Source organism: Impatiens glandulifera, chromosome 1 (genome assembly GCF_907164915.1).
Source record: "Impatiens glandulifera chromosome 1, dImpGla2.1, whole genome shotgun sequence".
NCBI classification, from domain to species: domain Eukaryota; kingdom Viridiplantae; phylum Streptophyta; class Magnoliopsida; order Ericales; family Balsaminaceae; genus Impatiens; species Impatiens glandulifera.
In genome coordinates, this window is record NC_061862.1 from 161143678 (window position 1) to 161161498 (window position 17821).

Genomic DNA, 17821 nt, shown 5'->3' on the forward strand with positions numbered 1-17821 from the left:
ATTCCGAATAATATTATAAGGTGTTGATGGATCATTTGTTGTTAATACTCTCTAATGGTCTGTTGTGATAAAATTTCTCGAGTCTTTGTTATCCCATTTTATCAAATTTCTCGAGTCTTTGTTATCCCATTTTTAACCGTAAATGAAATGAAGTTACAAAATTTGAAGGTAATTTTTATTTTATTTTATTTTATTTTATTAAAGAGACACTCAAACTGATATTTCAGGTTGTCATAAGCCATCATCCATGTATATTCCATAATTTTTTTTAATTTCTCTCATATACATTCAAACCATAATGAGGTGAAATAACAATTTATTTAACCAATATTACATAAGTAACACTGGAAATGGTGAATTATCAATTGATAAGACATTTTATGCGTTACTTATCAACTATCGGTTAAAAACAAATTTCAATGTGCCTCAAAATATTTTGTATGATAGAAATTCTTACGACACAATTTTATTGGTTAGTTCGTCTTACTCTACTTCATCAATTTATTAATCTTTGAAGTTACTCTAAATTTTTTATAAAATTGTTAAATTTTTTTAATTCAAATGTTCATTATTGCAAATTGTTATATTATTTAACATTTAGATTTTCATTTATTCTTTTTTTATTGATATTATTTTGTAATTTAATTTTCTATAAGAAATTCCTTATTTCAATTATTAATAATTAATTCATTTTTCAAACCAAAATTAAATCCAAACACTATTAATTATCCTGTATAATAATACCTTTTTTTTTTCTTCTTCTATGTTTTAGAAAACATGACACCCTAGTCAATGATCCCTATTTATATGAACCTTCTTTAGTCTAACTAGTATCTTACATTAAGGGTTAATATATAATCATACATTTTAAATAGAAAAAAAAAGAGAGCCCATCATCTGGTCCTTAAAGATTAGAAGATGATTCATTAATGTTTTACAAAAATAGAAGATTAGGTGGTGATGATCCATGAGGTTGAGAGTAGTTGAAGATTGTCTTAATGTTTGTTAAGGTACATGAAACAAGATCGGTAACAGATTCAACAGCTGATTCTATACTGAGTTCATCTGTTGGACAACTGCTGGCAAGAACTTGGAAAGCCAGAGTCAAAAAACACCCCCCAGCTTCTACTTTGGATCTTGTAATCACCATCGGCCTTGATTCCATCCCATCCGGATGAATACAAAAACCACACGGCAGCATCGCCACGCCCGCCCCAGACTCTTCGCCACCCTGCTGCATCGCCGATTGCAGGGTGGCCACGTCCAACGCAGCGTATACCACCAGGGATTCACACGCGTTGGATGACCTATCTTGTAGTATCCTTTTCTCCTTTCCTTTTTCTGATCTTATTAATTTCTGCATGCATGCCAATATTACAATTAATATATCATAATTATTATTAATTTATTCAAATCGGATCTAATCGAATCTTGTTTTGAACTCACTTGGATTGTCACCGAGTTGCCTCGGTCCTGTCCCTTGGCCAAGTTTGCTAAGGATTGTGCTGGATTTCCATTTGACATCATGTCCCACTTTTAAACAAAATTATACAATTTTAGGTCATATTATGTTTGCCCAAATAAGAAATCCAAACAAATTACAAACTAACCTCATGTCTTCTGCTTGCATCTGTTAGAAAATCAGCCAAAACAATGTGAGAAACATTTAACCATACGGATGAAACCGCGCAAAGGATCACTCCTATAGGTTCTTCGGGATCATTAAGGTTCTTTCTATAAGAAACCCTTATCTCGTCTCCCTCTTTTGTGTTTGGCAACTTGGTCCATTTATGAAGATTTGATGCCCCAATCTCCCGACAGAATTTTTGTGACATTCTATGTGCCAATCTAAGTATACTTTTCCTACCCGTCAATGTCGCAATTTCTATATGTTTCAAAACATTAAACCATGCCTATTAGTTTAAACCTCAACTCATGACTTGATCATCATCAAGTCAATTTTAAAGGTAGAAAAATAATTAAGCAATATTATATACCATTTGAATCTTTTGAGGGAACGTTAGTGGCCATGAAATAAATGAGCCGCTCACATTGTTGTTGTAGTGTTGATAACCAACGCTTAGCACCGAAAGCTGTCCCGTCGTTAATTATTTGGCGATACATTGTAGGAACCGACATGTTTTGGCAATATTCCAAATGTTCTACCCAAGTCACCTAATTAAAAAAAATAACATTATATATATATTGTTAGTTCGGCCAACAAGTATTAGTTTCTCTTTTGGAGAAATTAAGTAACACAATTCAAACAAAGATTTCGCGAGCAATCAAAATGTTAGAATATATACGTACCTTACAACAACCATTAGATTTATCCTCAATAATGCAACCGGATGGACGTTTAATAAATTTAACAACTGATGCAATATCATTAATATTATTGTCCTCGATTGTATTGTCAATAGATACATCGACAATTACCCACTTCTCAGCACTAAGTTGTTTGCAATGTCTAACAAAGCGCACTTCTCACTAGTAAAAAAAGGACCTTTACCGACGGTTTTTCCCGAAGGTTTTGTAAACCTCTCCTAAATACTCCCGAGAGGAATAAATCTTTCGCTATTAAAAATAGATTCCGAGAGGGGTGTAAAACCTTCGGGTTTATTCATTATTACCGAAAGTTCTACAAAGAACTTTCGGTTTTTACCTTCCCAAAAAACCCAAAAAATTTCTAAGTGTTGGGTGTGGGTTATTTGCGAAAGTTTTAGGAAAAACCTTCGGTTTTGAAATCCCTTGGTTTTTTAATTGCGAAGGTTATTCAAAGACCCTTCGGTTTTGCCTTTTTTGATAATTTCATTTCCGAAAGTTTTACAAAGAACCTTCGGTTTTGCTCATTAAAAAAAAATCAAATTTTTGAAATTGGTTTTTCCGAAGGTTTTATAATAAACCCTCGGTTTTGACTTATATCAAAACCGAAAGTTTTATGAAAACCTTCGGCCTCAACCTCTATAAATACAAACCCTAACCCTTCTCTTTTTCATTCGGCTTCTCTCCTTTCTCTCTCTTCCGCCTCCGCCGCCGCCTGCCTCCTCCAAGCCGCGGGTTCTTCTCCTCTCTTCAGGTAATTTGTTTGATTTGGTTTTTTTGTTTTGTTTATTGTAAGATTTCGATTTTTCTTAAGTTTGTATATATATATTATAGATCTAGATTTATGTTAGTTTACGTTATTTTGTTTGATGAAAATATATATATATATATACATATATCTGAAATGCATTTAGGATATGGGTGATGATTCGACATGGAAGAGACTTTGGCGTACATCACCGGAGAAACTGCATCCGTGTTACCAGAATCTGATAACACAATCAGAAATTGCGGCACGTGAGGAAGAGGTCAGAAAGATGACGCTGGAAATGGAACAAATCCGACTAAGGGATGCCGAAAGAGGTCGTTTGCTGAGTGAAATCAAAGCGGACCGGGCCGAAATGTCTCAGAGATTAGAGAATCTCGAACAAGAACTTGTCTTGTTGAGGAGTCGACTGAATCAACCACCCGCTCCTTCCACCCCATCTAATAATTAATTTGTAGATTTATTATGGATTTATTATGGGTTTATGACAGTTATGTTTTAATATTTATGAATTATTGTTATTATGTTTGTTTGATTTGGTTTAATATGTTTTATTAATTAATTATGTTTTTGTTGACTTTTCATATTTTTTTAAAAAAAACGGCATCGCCAAAACCGAAAGTTTATTTGAAAACCTTCGGTTTTGACCCATTTGTTTTAAAAATATTGAGGTACAAACCGAAGGTTTTCAAATAAACCTTCGGTTTTGACCCTACATTAAAAAAATCAGATTTTTTTCTAAGTATGGGGAGGGTAAAAACCGAAGGTTTTCAAATAAACCTTCGGTTTTTACCCTACATTAAAAAAATCAGATAGGGTAAAAACCGAAGGTTTATTTGAAAACCTTCGGTTTTAACCCTACATTAAAAAAATCAGAATTTTTTCTAAGTATGGGGGAGGGTAAAAACCGAAGGTTTTCAAATAAACCTTCGGTTTTGACCCTACATTAAAAAAATCAGAATTTTTTCTAAGTATGGGGAAGGGTAAAAACCGAAGGTTTTCAAATAAACCTTCGGTTTTGACCCTACATTAAAAAAATCAGATTTTTTTCTAAGTATGGGGAAGGGTAAAAACCGAAGGTTTTCAAATAAACCTTCGGTTTTTACCCTACATTAAAAAAATCAGAATTTTTTCTAAGTATGGGGGAGGGTAAAAACCGAAGGTTTTCAAATAAACCTTCGGTTTTGACCCTACATTAAAAAAATCAGAATTTTTTCTAAGTATGGGGAAGGGTAAAAACCGAAGGTTTTCAAATAAACCTTCGGTTTTGACCCTACATTAAAAAAATCAGATTTTTTTCTAAGTATGGGGAAGGGTAAAAACCGAAGGTTAGGACCGAGAGGTTTATATAGAACTTTCGGAAATACACTTCAAAACCGAAAGTTATATAGAAAACTTTCGGTGTTATCACTTCATAATTTGTTATTTTAATTGGTTTTTCACCTACTAATCTAGACTCCTAAATAATCTAATCAATTGTGTGTTGTGTTTGAAAATTTTAGATTATGTGTTAATGTTAAAATGTTTATGATTGTGTTTGATTATATAAAGAAGTGTGCATATATATATATATATGTTTGTGTTTGATGATCACATTAATGTGTATAACGTTTGATCATATGGATTGTCTAATGTTTTAAGGTTATCAAATGTGTTCAATTTATGATGTTAAAGGTCATTAGAAGATTATAAATCAATTAATCTAACAATTTGTGAAATGGTAATTCCGAGAGTTAATGGTATAACTTTCGGAAATACCCATCAAAACCGAAAGTTATAGCATTAACTCTCGGAATTACAATTTCACAATTTGTTAGATTAATTGGTTTTTTACTTTTTAATCTAGACTCCTAACTAATATTATCAAGTGTGTGTTTTATTTTAAAATTTTAGTTTGTGTTTAATGTTAAAATGTTAATGAATGTGGTTGATCATATAGAGAAGTGTATATGAATGTTTATGTTTGATTATTCTATGTAATTGTGTAATGTTTGATTATATGGATTGAGAAATGTTTTGGGGATTTAAAATTTGTTAAATTAATGTTGTTCGAGCTTATTAGAAAGTGAAAACCAAAAAAATTAACAAATTGTGAGTTTGTAAAACCGAAAGTTAAATATATATCTTTCGGAAACAACCATTAAAACCGAGAGAGATATACAAATCTCTCGGAAATAGGGAAATAAAAAACCGAGAGTTTTATGATTAACTCTCGGAATTAATCAATTGATCAAAAACCGAAAGTTTAATCATAAAACTTTCGGTAATGACCAAAACCGAAAGTTCTTATATAAACTTTCGGTAATTACCTTATTAAAAAAATAAAGCCCTCTTTTTTCTCTTCTTCTTTTCCCCGCTTTCTTTCCCCCGATTTCTTTCTTTCCCCTTATTTCGCCCGCGCCGCCTCCCGCATTTAGCCGTCCGACGGAGCTTCTGACGACGACGCCGCCCAAGCCTCCCCCGATTGAAGACGACGCCGGCCAAGCCTCCATCGATTGAAGACGCCTCCTCCCACGCCGATTGAAGACCGACGTCAACGCCTCCCAGCCGTTTGAAGACGACGACGCCGATTGAAGATCCAGATAGATCGCCGTTGCGCCTCATCCTTCTCTTCCAGCCGTCAACTCGTCGTCTCACCGTCGATCCTCCACCTACAGCCGCCTACAAGGTTAGTTGAAATTCGTTTAGGGTTTATATGTTTGATTTATAATAATATATGTTAGATTAAGTATGTTTTATATGTTAGATTAGATATGAATTAGATGAATATATTGTGATTTTGTTAAATTAGGTATGATTTATATGTTAGATTAGGTATGAATTAGATGAATATATGTAGATTTATGTTAGATTTGGTATGATTTTTGTTGGATTTTAGGTTTGATTTAGGTTAATTTAATGAATATTTGGTTAGGTTGATTTATATAGTTTGATTTATCTAATTTGTTAGATATGATGATTTTTTGTTTTGATTGGAGTTTGATTTAGGTTAGTTTTAGGTTTGATTTAGGTTAGATTTTGGTTTGATGAATTTGATTTTAGGTTTTATTGAGTTTAGTTTGATTTCAGTTTGATTTGAGATTGGATTGGTTTGAGTTTTATTTAGGTTTGACTTGAGATTGAATTGGTTTGAGTTTGATTTGAGTTTGGTATGAATTAAATTGATTTTAAGTTTGATATGAGATTGGATTGGTTTGAGTTTCATTTAGGTTTGATTTGATATTTGTTTAATTTGAGTTTGATTTAGGTTTTATTTGGATTTTAGGTTAATTTTGATTAGTTCAATTTAGGTTTATGTATGTTAGATTGAGGTTAGATTTGGTCAGAATTATGTTGGATTTTCATGTTAGATTTAGGTTAGATTTAATTTTGATTTATGTTAGGTTTGATTTATGTTATATTTTGTTAGATTTAGGTTTGTGAATGAATTGATTACTGTTGATTTAGGTTAGTGCCATTATTTGAATGATTTGATTATTATTGTTTGTTTAGGTGAAATTTTAGTTAGAAAATGTTAGATTAATGTTGAATTCTTTTGGAATAATGATAGATTAGGTAGCGATTATGTTAACATTATGTAAGCCTAATTAATTTAGACAAATTTAAGTAATTAATAATGCGGGTTTTTTTCCATTTTATTAGAAATATGGAAGTACCCGATAAAAGCTGGATGACCTTACGTCGAGATCATCCAGATTACGAGGAAGGTGTTGACAAATTCCTCGAGTTTGCTGTTAGGAGTACATCCCGACAAAAAGTGAAATGTCCTTGCGTGAAATGTTTGAACACCCCGTTTATGGAAATAGACGAAGTGAAGACTCACCTCATCATTTATGGAATAAATGTGCATTATGAGTACTGGTATTGTCATGGAGAAAAAAGACGTACTACTCAAGTGGTTAATGAAGATGTCGATGAAGATGGCGATGACTACGATGATGATGATGATGATGATGATCGGTCAGAGGATGACGTACCAGAATTCAACGATCCGAGAACGGAAACGAATAATACAGTTAACGAAGAGGTCAATGAAGAACGTTATATGCACAATTTCATAAACGATATGTTCTCTAACGTTAATGATGTCCCGAACAACCATGAACCAGTCGAAGATGCGCAGAGATTTTATAAATTGCTTGATGATTCCAAACGACCATTGTATGAAGGTGCTCGAATAACGAAATCATCGGCACTGTTGAAACTACTTCACATAAAGAATGTCTGTCAATGGACAAATTCTTCGTTCGATATGTTGTTGCGTCTACTTAAAGACTACATATTACCGATTGACGCTCAATTGCCAAACTCCTACTACGAAAGTAAAAAATTCATTACTGATATCGGGCTTAAGTATGACAAGATAGACGCATGTAGGAACAACTGTATGCTATTTTGGAAAGACGACATAAATGAAGATTCTTGTAGAGTTTGTGGTCTTTCAAGATGGAAAGTCGACCAAACAAGTGGGACAGTTCGAGAGAAGCAAAATGGAAAATTCATTCCAAAGAAGGTGTTGAGATATTTCCCTCTAATACCAAGACTGCAAAGACTATACATGTCCTCAAAAACGGCTCCAATGATGAGATGGCATAAAGAAGGAAGAGTTGATAGTGATACGTTGAGACATCCCGCTGATTCCTTAACCTGGAAAACGTTCGATGAAAATTATAAAGATTTTGCGTCTGAATCTCGAAACGTAAGACTAGGTTTATCAAGCGATGGGTTTCAACCATTTGCAAATGGAAAAAAGTCATATAGTGTTTGGCCGGTTATTCTCGTTCCTTATAATGTGTCACCCTCTACTTGCATGGATTCTAGCAATTTTATTTTATCTATGTTAATTCCGGGTCCAAAGAGTCCGGGAGATGCGATTGACATATTTCTCCAGCCATTGATCGACGAGTTGACTGAACTATGGGAAACTGGTGTGAGAACGTTTGATGCACACACCTCGCAATACTTTAACATGCGAGCGGCATTGTTGTGGACCATTAACGACTTTCCAGCATACGCAAATTTATCGGGCTGGAGTACGAAAGGTAAATTTGCTTGTCCTTGTTGTAACAACGACACAGTATCTCTTCGATTGGTTCATGGTTCCAAACAATGTTACATGGGTCATAGACGCTTCCTTCCACCGAAGCACAAATACAGAAGGGATAAAGAGTCGTTTGATGGTCGAACTGATTATGGAGAGCCCCCTAGATTGTTAACGGGTCAAGAAAGTTACGAGCAAGCACGAGACCTAGAAGACATAATTCTTAGTACGGATCTAAGCAAGAAAACCAAGATATATCATGAAACGCGGGGAGACAATTGGAACAAATTGAGCATTTTCTTCCGCTTGCCTTATTGGAAATCATTATTATTGAGACATAATTTGGATGTGATGCATATTGAGAAAAATATTTGTGATAGCGTGTTGGGAACAATAATGAATGTGAAAGAGAAGACGAAGGATGGTCCTAAAGCACGAAAAGACTTACAACTATTAGGCATAAAGTCATGGTTACATCCTATAAATGATGAAGGAGTGGTTCATTATCCAGAAGCGCCTTTCACTTTGACATCCGATAATAAAAAACGTTTTTGGAAATTCTTGAAAGATCTCAAGTTGCCTGATGGTTTTTGCTCAAATATCAGTGGTTGTGTAAATTTAGAAGAGAAAAAGATTTCGGGATTAAAGAGTCATGATTGTCACATTTTGTTGGAATATCTTATTCCTTTAGCAACCCGTGGATTACTTCCAGATAATGTGTATGATGCGTTAGTAAATTTGTCTCGGTTCTTTCGGTTGTTGTGTTTCAAAGAGTTGATTCAAGCGGACCTCGAACAATTGTACATGGATATTACATTGACACTCTGCAAATTTGAAATGATTTTTCCGCCGTCAATTTTCGACATCATGATGCATCTCCCGGTTCACTTGTCATTTGAGGCTTTGCTTGGGGGACCTGTTCAGTATCGATGGATGTATCCGTTTGAACATTACATGGGTACAATGAAAAGATATTTGCGGAATAATAACCACCCAGAAGCCTCTATAAGCGAGAGCTATCTTGTAAATGAGAGTATTAGTTTATGTGCAAGGTATATGGAGGAAGAAGAGCAAGAAAATGCACAAACTGAAATCTCGGGCATTTCTATATTTTCATCGTTGGAAGACCTTTCTAACGGAAAAATATACAACTTGGATTATATCGATCGAGTGACAGCTCATTCATACATTTTGAAAAATTGCCCCGAAGCTGAACCTTTTTACATGTAAGATTCTATGTTGCTGTTATTAATTAGCATTAAAAAGTATGCTATTTAATATTCGATCTATTTGCAGAGATTACATGCAGTATTGCAATAACAACGACTCTCGTGGAGAAACGTTTGCCGCATATTTCAAACATAGAGTGAGTTCATTATAAACCATATATTCTAACTCTTTATATTTATTTTAACAACTACATGTCGGGTAAATGTATGTATAGGTTGCTCAATTAACCGAATTTAACGACATATCAAGAGACCTCAAGATCTTAGGAGAAGGTCCAAGTATGTACTCGTCTATGTATGTTTGGTGTAAAGTAAACGGATACAAATTCTGTACAGAAAAACACGACGAAGGTTTGACAACTCAAAATAGTGGGGTGGTTGTTGAAGGGTTCAATGGTTCCGAAACTATGTCATACTACGGAGTTTTAACAGATATAATCGAAGTGCAATATTTTTCTCACAAACGAGTTGTTTTATTCAAGTGTAAGTGGTTTGATACACACTCGGGGGAACTAGGAGTGAAAGTGGATAAATATGGCTTCGTAAGTATAAATGTAAACCGATTTTTAAAAACCCAAAGTCAAGACCCGTATATATTGGCGAGTCAAGCAAAACAAGTCTTCTACGCCCTTGATATGTCAGCCCGACCCGGTTGGAAGATTGTGACAAAAATAAAACCGCGGTTTACAAATATATAGATCAGATTAATTAGGTAGATTATCTTATCGGTTTTTTACTATATATTATTTCTTATTACTACTTTATTTCAATTAGTCGCTCATTTATTAATGGTGTATGCATTAAGAATGTCTAAAGGTAGTAAAGAACCTTGGTGGAGTATGAGGAAAACACCCAGCAAACTCTTAAAGCCCTACCAGAACCTCATTGCACAATCAGAAAACTTGAGGCTCCGAGAATCGTCTACTAGAGATGCACCACCTATTGCTGTAGTCCCGATAGCTACTGCTCCCCCAGCAGACGAGGATGTTGAGGCTGCTGAGGCAGAAGAGTTTGTAGAGAGTACGTTTGCTAATGTGGGGGATGAGTACGATGAGGCTGACGACGAGGGTCACGAGGACCCTCAGGACGTGGATGAAGAGGAGGAGCATGGATCGACTCCCGACCCATCATCGACAGGTAACTTGTTTACTATTAGTTATAGTTTGAATTGATTCGCATATCTGATTATGAATTTAATCTATTTTGAAGAATCTTGTGCCCGCAAGAGACGAGGGAAAAACAAGAATATTGCGTTATCTAAGAGACCAGCGGGGACAAGGATTCCTCTCACTTTTAGAGAGGTAGATGGGAGGCCGGGAGGTGTTGACGTTGGAAGAACAAGGTGGTCCAGACATGTGGGGTCGGTTGTGCGGGATCCCTCAGCCGTCTCGCACCGTCTTTTGAAGTGGAAGGCATTAAGTGCTGACCAATTGGATTACATTTGGAATGCTGCGAAGGTAAAGATTAAATAATTCTACATTGATCATTCAATAATTATTTTAAAACATTTGAATGTTTTTATTTTCAGGATCCGTTCGAGGCTACTAATGGTCCTATTGATTCTTTTCGAAAGACCGCAATGGGACACGTCAGACAGATATGGGATAGATGGCGCTCGGATTTGCACACGGAATATATCCGCATCCATAAAGGAGACGAGGCCGCGGTACTTGCCAATCCTCCACCAGACTACGATCGAGATGATTGGGAGTTTGTGTGTCGCAACCATTTCTTTACGGAGAAATTTAAGGTACGGTTTCATAATTCAAATAAAATATGATATTAGTTATTCTAACTTCAATTTTTTTTATATGAATTTCAGAAAAATAGTAGCACAAATATGGCTAACAGACAGCAGCTGAAATTCCCGCATCATACGGGAAGTAGACCGTTTGCTCAAATTGAAGAAGAGTTGGTAAGATTGTTATGAGTTATATAATAACTTAATATAAACATTGTTACGAGTTATATAATTTTTTTTTCAACAGGCGATTGAAATGGGACGGGCTCCATCGGTCGTTGAAGTGTTCAAGAGGACCCGTACCCCAAAACCGACAAAAGAAAACCCAACTCCCGTCCCGGACGACCGCGTTCAAGAGAAAATTGTAAGTGAATTGAATTAAATTAAATTACTTATAACTAGTTTATAAATTATTATATAATTGACAAATTATTTCAAATTTGCAGGTTGAGATGGAGGAAGTTCTAAGTAACGAACCAGAAATATCAGACTTTGAGTTGACGGAGAGAGTATTCGGACCCCAAAAACACGGGGGAGTATTCGGTATGGGATCAGGCGTCCGACCCACACACTTTCGTCAGGATCGACGGAGTTCTAACAATTCTCAACGAGCCACTGATCGATTGTTTGAGGAGAATCAAAGAATGGCGATAGAGCTTGAGGAATTGAAGAAAAGGGATGAAGAAAAAACACAAAAGATTGATCAAATCCAAAGAGAAAAGGTAGAATTGATTTCACGAATGGATAGAGAAAGTGCAAAACAGGAGAAGGAAAGGTTAGAATTGAATGCAAGATTAGAGAATTTTGAAGTGTTTATGCGGCAATATAAACCGCCGCCTCCCCCACCAGCTAGCTAGTTCTAAGACGTTTCGACTATATGAATTGATTGAATATGTTTAATGGTTTAATGTAAAACTTGTTTTTGGGATGATTGATTGGAGAATTTTGGAATGATGATTTTGTTTTATGAATTGATTGGTTTGGCTGGCTGAACAGGTTTTGGTTTCGGTATGCGGTTTCGATTTAGCACAAATCAGTACGGCTATTTTGTAAATTTTTAAAAGAAAAACCGAAAGTTAAATGGAAGCTTTCGGTTTTTCTTTAAAGGAAAAAGCGAAGGTTAAGCTAATAACTCTCGGTTTTTCTTTAAAGGGAAAAACCGAAGGTTATGATAATAACTATCGGTTTTTCTTCAAAGGAAAAAACCGAAGGTTAAGCTCATTACTCTCGGTTTTTCTTCAAAGGAAAAACCGAAGGTTATGCTAATAACCCTCGGTTTTTCTTCAAAGGAAAAACCGAAGGTTATGCTAATAACCCTCGGTTTTTCTTCAAAGGAAAAACCGAAGGTTATGCTAATAACCCTCGGTTTTTCTTCAAAGGAAAAACCGAAGGTTATGCCATTAACTCTCGGTTTTTCTTCGAAGGAAAAACCGAAGGTTATGCCATTAACTCTCGGTTTTTCTTCGAAGGAAAAACCGAAGGTTATGCTAATAACTCTCGGTTTTTCTCATTGAAGAAAACCCGAGAACTAGAGGACATCTTTCGGTAAATACACTATTCTTTTTAACGACGGAGTCAATACCGAGGGATGGCGACAGTCACCTTAACTCTCGGATTTTAGTCTATCCCGAAAGTTATGGGCTCAAAACCGAGAGTTTTAACTCTCGGTTTTGACCATTTTTTTACCAGTGTCTCTTGTTGGAACTATCGGCGTTAACATTTGCAATTCTGCAAACATCTGGATAATATAGAGATGAGATTATGTCGGAAACAAACAAACTTGTCATATATTTAATCAATAGTACACTTACCAACTGAACAACACCATTATTCCTGTGATGTCCTAATTCAACAACATCAATAGTGTCTGCCTTTGATATTATGCAAGGAAACATTTCTTTCCAATGATTCTATATATAGAGAAATGAATGAATAAAAATGATATAAAGTAATAAAAAAGAAATAAATGTAAAGGTTTAAATGACTCACCACGTCGAGAAAACATTTAAGCAACATTGTAATGTCAGCGAATACAACTCCGGTCTCCCTTGAAACCTCAATATGACGAGTTTTAGTGGAAGGTGGAGGAAACCTCATTTTGTATTCATCATAATTTAGTATTTCGCGTCCTGTTTCCACGCTACGCATCCATAGAGGTTCTCCTAAGGTTGCCATTGTGATAAGCTCTTCCGTTGCTTGGCTTACAAGTTTCACAACTCTCGACCTATCATTCATGCCCGATATATCGTTTTGAATAACGGCTTGAAGCTTTTGAATCTGAAAATAAAAGTAAGAAAAATGTTGGTAATTCGATACGAAAGTTTAATTTATTTAATTGTAACGGTAACGGACCTCGGCTGTGAGTTGGGCATTTTCAATTCTAATTAGATGGTCTTCCTTTTTCTCCTTCTCCTTAGCAAATCCACAATTAGGGCAACAAACTTTTTTAATGGCTTCTCTAAGGCTATTGTTTTCTTTCCTTATTTTTTCCATTTCAGTTTTCAATATTGAATTCTCATTGCGTTCCTGTATGGACTGTCAAGGAATGTATATATTTATTTTTTGTAATTGAATTAATTAAATTAAATGAAATATAAAAAAATTACCTTAATTTGGGTTCTGCGATTTTGGAACCAAAATTTGACTTGTTGTGGAGAAAGGCCCAATTGCTTGCTCAGTTGCTGTCTCTGATTATCGTCAGGATGAGGAGATTCTTTGTACAGCCTGTTGTCAACCAAATTTTATGTAAAAAATCAATTTATTTATTATTTATTTATTTATTAGCAATACTACAAAACAAATCTTCATAATTAATTTCATTCATGTAGCTACTATATAGACACCCCCAACCCTACGGTGGGACCAAATGCAGAGGATCCCTACCCTACGGTTGGACCAAACACAGAGGATCTTGATTCTTGCCCACAATACAGTGACTCATGACTCATGATGAACATTTATTAATAATTATCTCATTTTATTTTATTATTTTATATGGCTGCAGTTACTTTAGAAAAGAATAATGACCTACAGTTGTGGAAATATAAGCCCAGTAGAAAAATTTAATATTTTTATTTAAAATGTTACGGAGAAGATATAATTGTAAAAAGTTAAAAGAAATAAAATGATGTCCTAAACATGGCCACATTGAGTCTATTCTGATTCAAACATTACTTTTTTTCTAACATTTTAGATTATAATTTCTTTTTCCATCTTAACTTATTTTTCGATCGTTGTTTCATTGTCGTTCTCTCTATCCCTCCTTATAAAAATAGATAAGGCTTAATCTAGGAACTAGTACAATATATCACATGAACTTATTCAAATATAACTCAACCGAGTCAAGTCCAGTTCAACTCGGTCTATAATTATGTTTCTTTAAAAAATGACTATTTGGGATGATTTTGAAGATGGAGATTTTTTTTTATAGGATGACTTAAAAATTAAAAGGATATTGATAATAATAAAATATAAAATATTTTAATTAATAAAGAAAAGAAATGATTTTCAATTAGATAATTAGTTATTTAAATCTTAGTTTAAGAAAGAGAAGAGAAAGCTTATCTTACGTTTCCATTTCTCTTATTTGGTCGGCGGTGTGACGATGATACTTTTTCCTCCTCTTGTTCTTGTTCTTGGTTTGGTCGCCGCCGTCGACATTATCGTCGGGATCCTCATCCGACCGAGTTCTAGCCGGCGCTGAATTCTCGCTGCTTATAATCTCAACCGCCTGCTCCTCTCCATTGCACAAATCAACCTTTTCCGCAACTGTTCCCTGCCGGAAAATACCTGCCTGTTTTTTTTCAGAGAAATCTTTATAAAGTTAATGAAGAATAAAATGATATTAAAGATTTAGAAAAGTTAATTAGCTAGAAATTGAGAATATTTACTAGGGTTAGAGATAGAGCAGGAGAATTAGAAAAGAAATCGTTGACATGAAAAGGATTCGCCATGTTTACTACTCCCATGGGTAAAAGCTTGACCTTTTAATTTATGCAGAGAAATAGAAAGAGAGAGCTAGAGAGAGAGTGAGAGTTAATGACATAAAAACAAAACAAGTTTACTTATTAGTCGAAAGTACGGACTGGTAGAGGTTGACCGTTAGATTTATTAGAGAGATAGAAAGAAAGAGAGAGACTCAACTAACTTTATCAAGACTCAATCCAACAGCATTTTCAGCTTCAAATACTACCTTAAATATATTCAATAAAAACACTATTAAAATATTTATTGGGAAAAATATAATTTTTTAAATTTTTTTTAAAAGATTAAAAATGAAAAAATCGGTTAAGTAAACGATAAATCATGACATGAAAAAATAAATAAAAACGATACTAAATAAGTTATCGAGTTCGTAAATTCTCGAAAAGAACAATTAACTCCCTCACAGACTTTATCGTATTTCTGAACGAATCTCAAAAAGAATCATAATAATAATATTATTAATGATACACATCTATAATCATTGAAATTCAACGATCTCTTAAACTAGAAAGTCTACCAAAAAATAATTAGGATAGTAACCAGGAGCGGAACCAAGTACAAGTCGGCACGAACGGTAGACCGGGTAGCCCTAAATATCATGTATGTGTTTATCAATAATGACGGTAAATCATCGTCGTTATTGAATATTTCTCGTCGCTAAAAGGCGCTAGTGACAGTAAACTTAGTTTATTTTGTTTGTTTATTTGATATTATTATAAAACTAGTCCGGGTATATTTTTTGATAAAAAATTATCCCGGGTAAGTTTCAAATTCTGACTCCGCCCATGATAGTAACTCAAATATATAGGTATGTCATGTTAGACACGTCAATCCAAACTTCTTAATTATAAACTATATAAAAACTCGGACATCACCCAATAAATCTCAGTAATATTCCACAAAACATTTCAAATACTAGTTACCCTAGACAATGCAAAAGTAAATGAATTGTTGATTCAATATTTTCGTGAAACATACGACAACGACTAATCATAATACAACATTTTTTCATACATATATCATGATCTGTCAAAATTCCATCATGAATAACACTTTATTCAAAGAACTAGATCTGAAATAAAATCTTTTTAACTCTCAAGTTTTTTTAAAAGAAAATGATATGACATACCATTAATAACAATACCCCTAACATACAATATTTAAAGTGAATTATTTAGTCGGTCAGACCAAAGTTTGAAAGCTTTGACGTTGAGAGGTAGGTCTTCTATGGATTGAGATTTAAAAAAACATATTAATTATTTATTTTTTTATTTTTTTTTGTAATGGTTGATAATTTTAAGAATGTGATTTTTATTTTAAGGTGTATTAATATATAATGTTAAAATAAAAAATAATAATTAAAATATAATATATTTTAATATTTTAATTAATAATTTAATTAATAATAAAAGAATTAAATTATAATTTTTTATTAAATAATTCAAACCAAACAAACGTATAAATGAGCTGACTTCAACGAGATGTTAAGAGAAAGAAAGAGAGTCTATGAAGACAAAGCCGCTTTAATGGGATTCATAATCTCCAGATTGTCGCTTTCCTCTTTACAGTTTTTTAAGCAGTCCATGCATTTATTATTTTCCTTCTAAAATTTCACAGAAGACTTTAATTATTTCATTTTTTAACATTAAATATTAGTATATTATATTTTAAAATATCACATTTAGTTATAAAATTGATAAAAAAATATATATTAGTTTAATTATGTATTGAAAATATAATATTCTATTTGTATATATACATTTTAAAAATATATGTTCTATTATTTTAATACTTAGACATATATATTATAAAACTTACTTTTTTTTTTCTTTCTTTTTTTTTAACTCATGTTTTATGCATTTAAGTCAACTAACCAAACCATTTATTAACTAAAACTCTGGTTAAGTAATTAATTTTTTATAATATGATGTCACGATTAAGAATATATTTTTGATAATTAGTATAATGGTTTTTATAGTTGAAATAGATATAAAAAAAAGATTTAAACATTTAAAAGAGTTTTCTCGTAACAAAATTTCGAACCTTCGGTAAACAAGTGTTTCGTCTAAACCTAACGTTATGCATTGATAAATTTTGTTTTTGAAAATAGTTGTTGTGCTTGCTTTTTTTTCAAAAAAATGTTATATTGTTGACTTAGTATATGTATAGTTCTAAAAAAAGAAGAAAAAAAAAGGTGATATATATATATATATTCAGTCTCAAAATCATCTTTTTCTATTAGATTTTGTGAAATTTATTTGGTAATTTAGTGAATGGTTCTTCTTTCTTCTTATTTTTTTCCCTCTACAGACCAACACATTTTTATAACTTTATAAAGCATTATAATTGTTCCATTGATATTGTTTCACACTCTTATCTTTTATAGTCCTTTGTTCCGATTTCTGTTATTTAAATAACTTAAACAAATAAAATATTATTTTATTTTTCTCTTATCCGTTATATAATTTAATTCATTAATTAAATTATTAAAATATTTTTTGTTTTAAATTATTATTTTATATTAATATATTTTAAATTATTTAATTAATTTTTTTTACCTCCACAATGTCATCATCAATTATTACAATTTTTTTTATCTCTCCATTTTTTTTAAATAACCCAAATCCAAATCACCAAAAAGAACACTAGTTGCTTCTCCACTGCATTCTGCACCATCATCATTTCTTCCCTCCAGAATTTACATTTAACGCATACAAATTACGGTTAATTCGATA

General features: G+C 33.2%; 1 protein-coding gene across 2 annotated transcripts; it reads right to left on the minus strand.

Moving 5' to 3' along the window:
* Positions 1–898: 898 nt before the first annotated feature.
* On the minus strand, positions 899–15111 carry LOC124918721 (homeobox-leucine zipper protein GLABRA 2-like). 2 transcript variants are annotated; one of them, XM_047458768.1, is made up of 12 exons: positions 14993–15111; positions 14672–14895; positions 13709–13826; positions 13455–13637; positions 13092–13379; positions 12914–13012; positions 12798–12840; positions 2311–2489; positions 1998–2175; positions 1611–1885; positions 1447–1533; positions 899–1357 (listed from the first exon to the last, which is right to left on the minus strand). In XM_047458768.1, exons 1-12 carry the CDS (start codon positions 15068–15070, stop codon positions 935–937), a joined length of 2175 nt encoding a protein of 724 aa, XP_047314724.1. In that variant the 5' UTR covers positions 15071–15111; the 3' UTR covers positions 899–934. The 2 variants fall into 2 exon arrangements, with proteins under 2 accessions (XP_047314724.1, XP_047314725.1); XM_047458769.1 differs by having other exon boundaries at positions 14672–14877; positions 14993–15105.
* Positions 15112–17821: the final 2710 nt, after the last annotated feature.

Bases quoted from the DNA above. Each gene is read 5' to 3' on its own strand.
- LOC124918721 (XM_047458768.1), bottom strand. From the start codon at position 15,070: ATGGGAGTAGTAAACATGGCGAATCCTTTTCATGTCAACGATTTCTTT. The intron at 1,534-1,610 runs GTTAGTTTGTAA...TTTGTTTAAAAG, and splicing joins ATGCAAGCAGAAGACATGAG to TGGGACATGATGTCAAATGG. The intron at 1,358-1,446 runs GTGAGTTCAAAA...GCATGCATGCAG, and splicing joins GCAACTCGGTGACAATCCAA to AAATTAATAAGATCAGAAAA.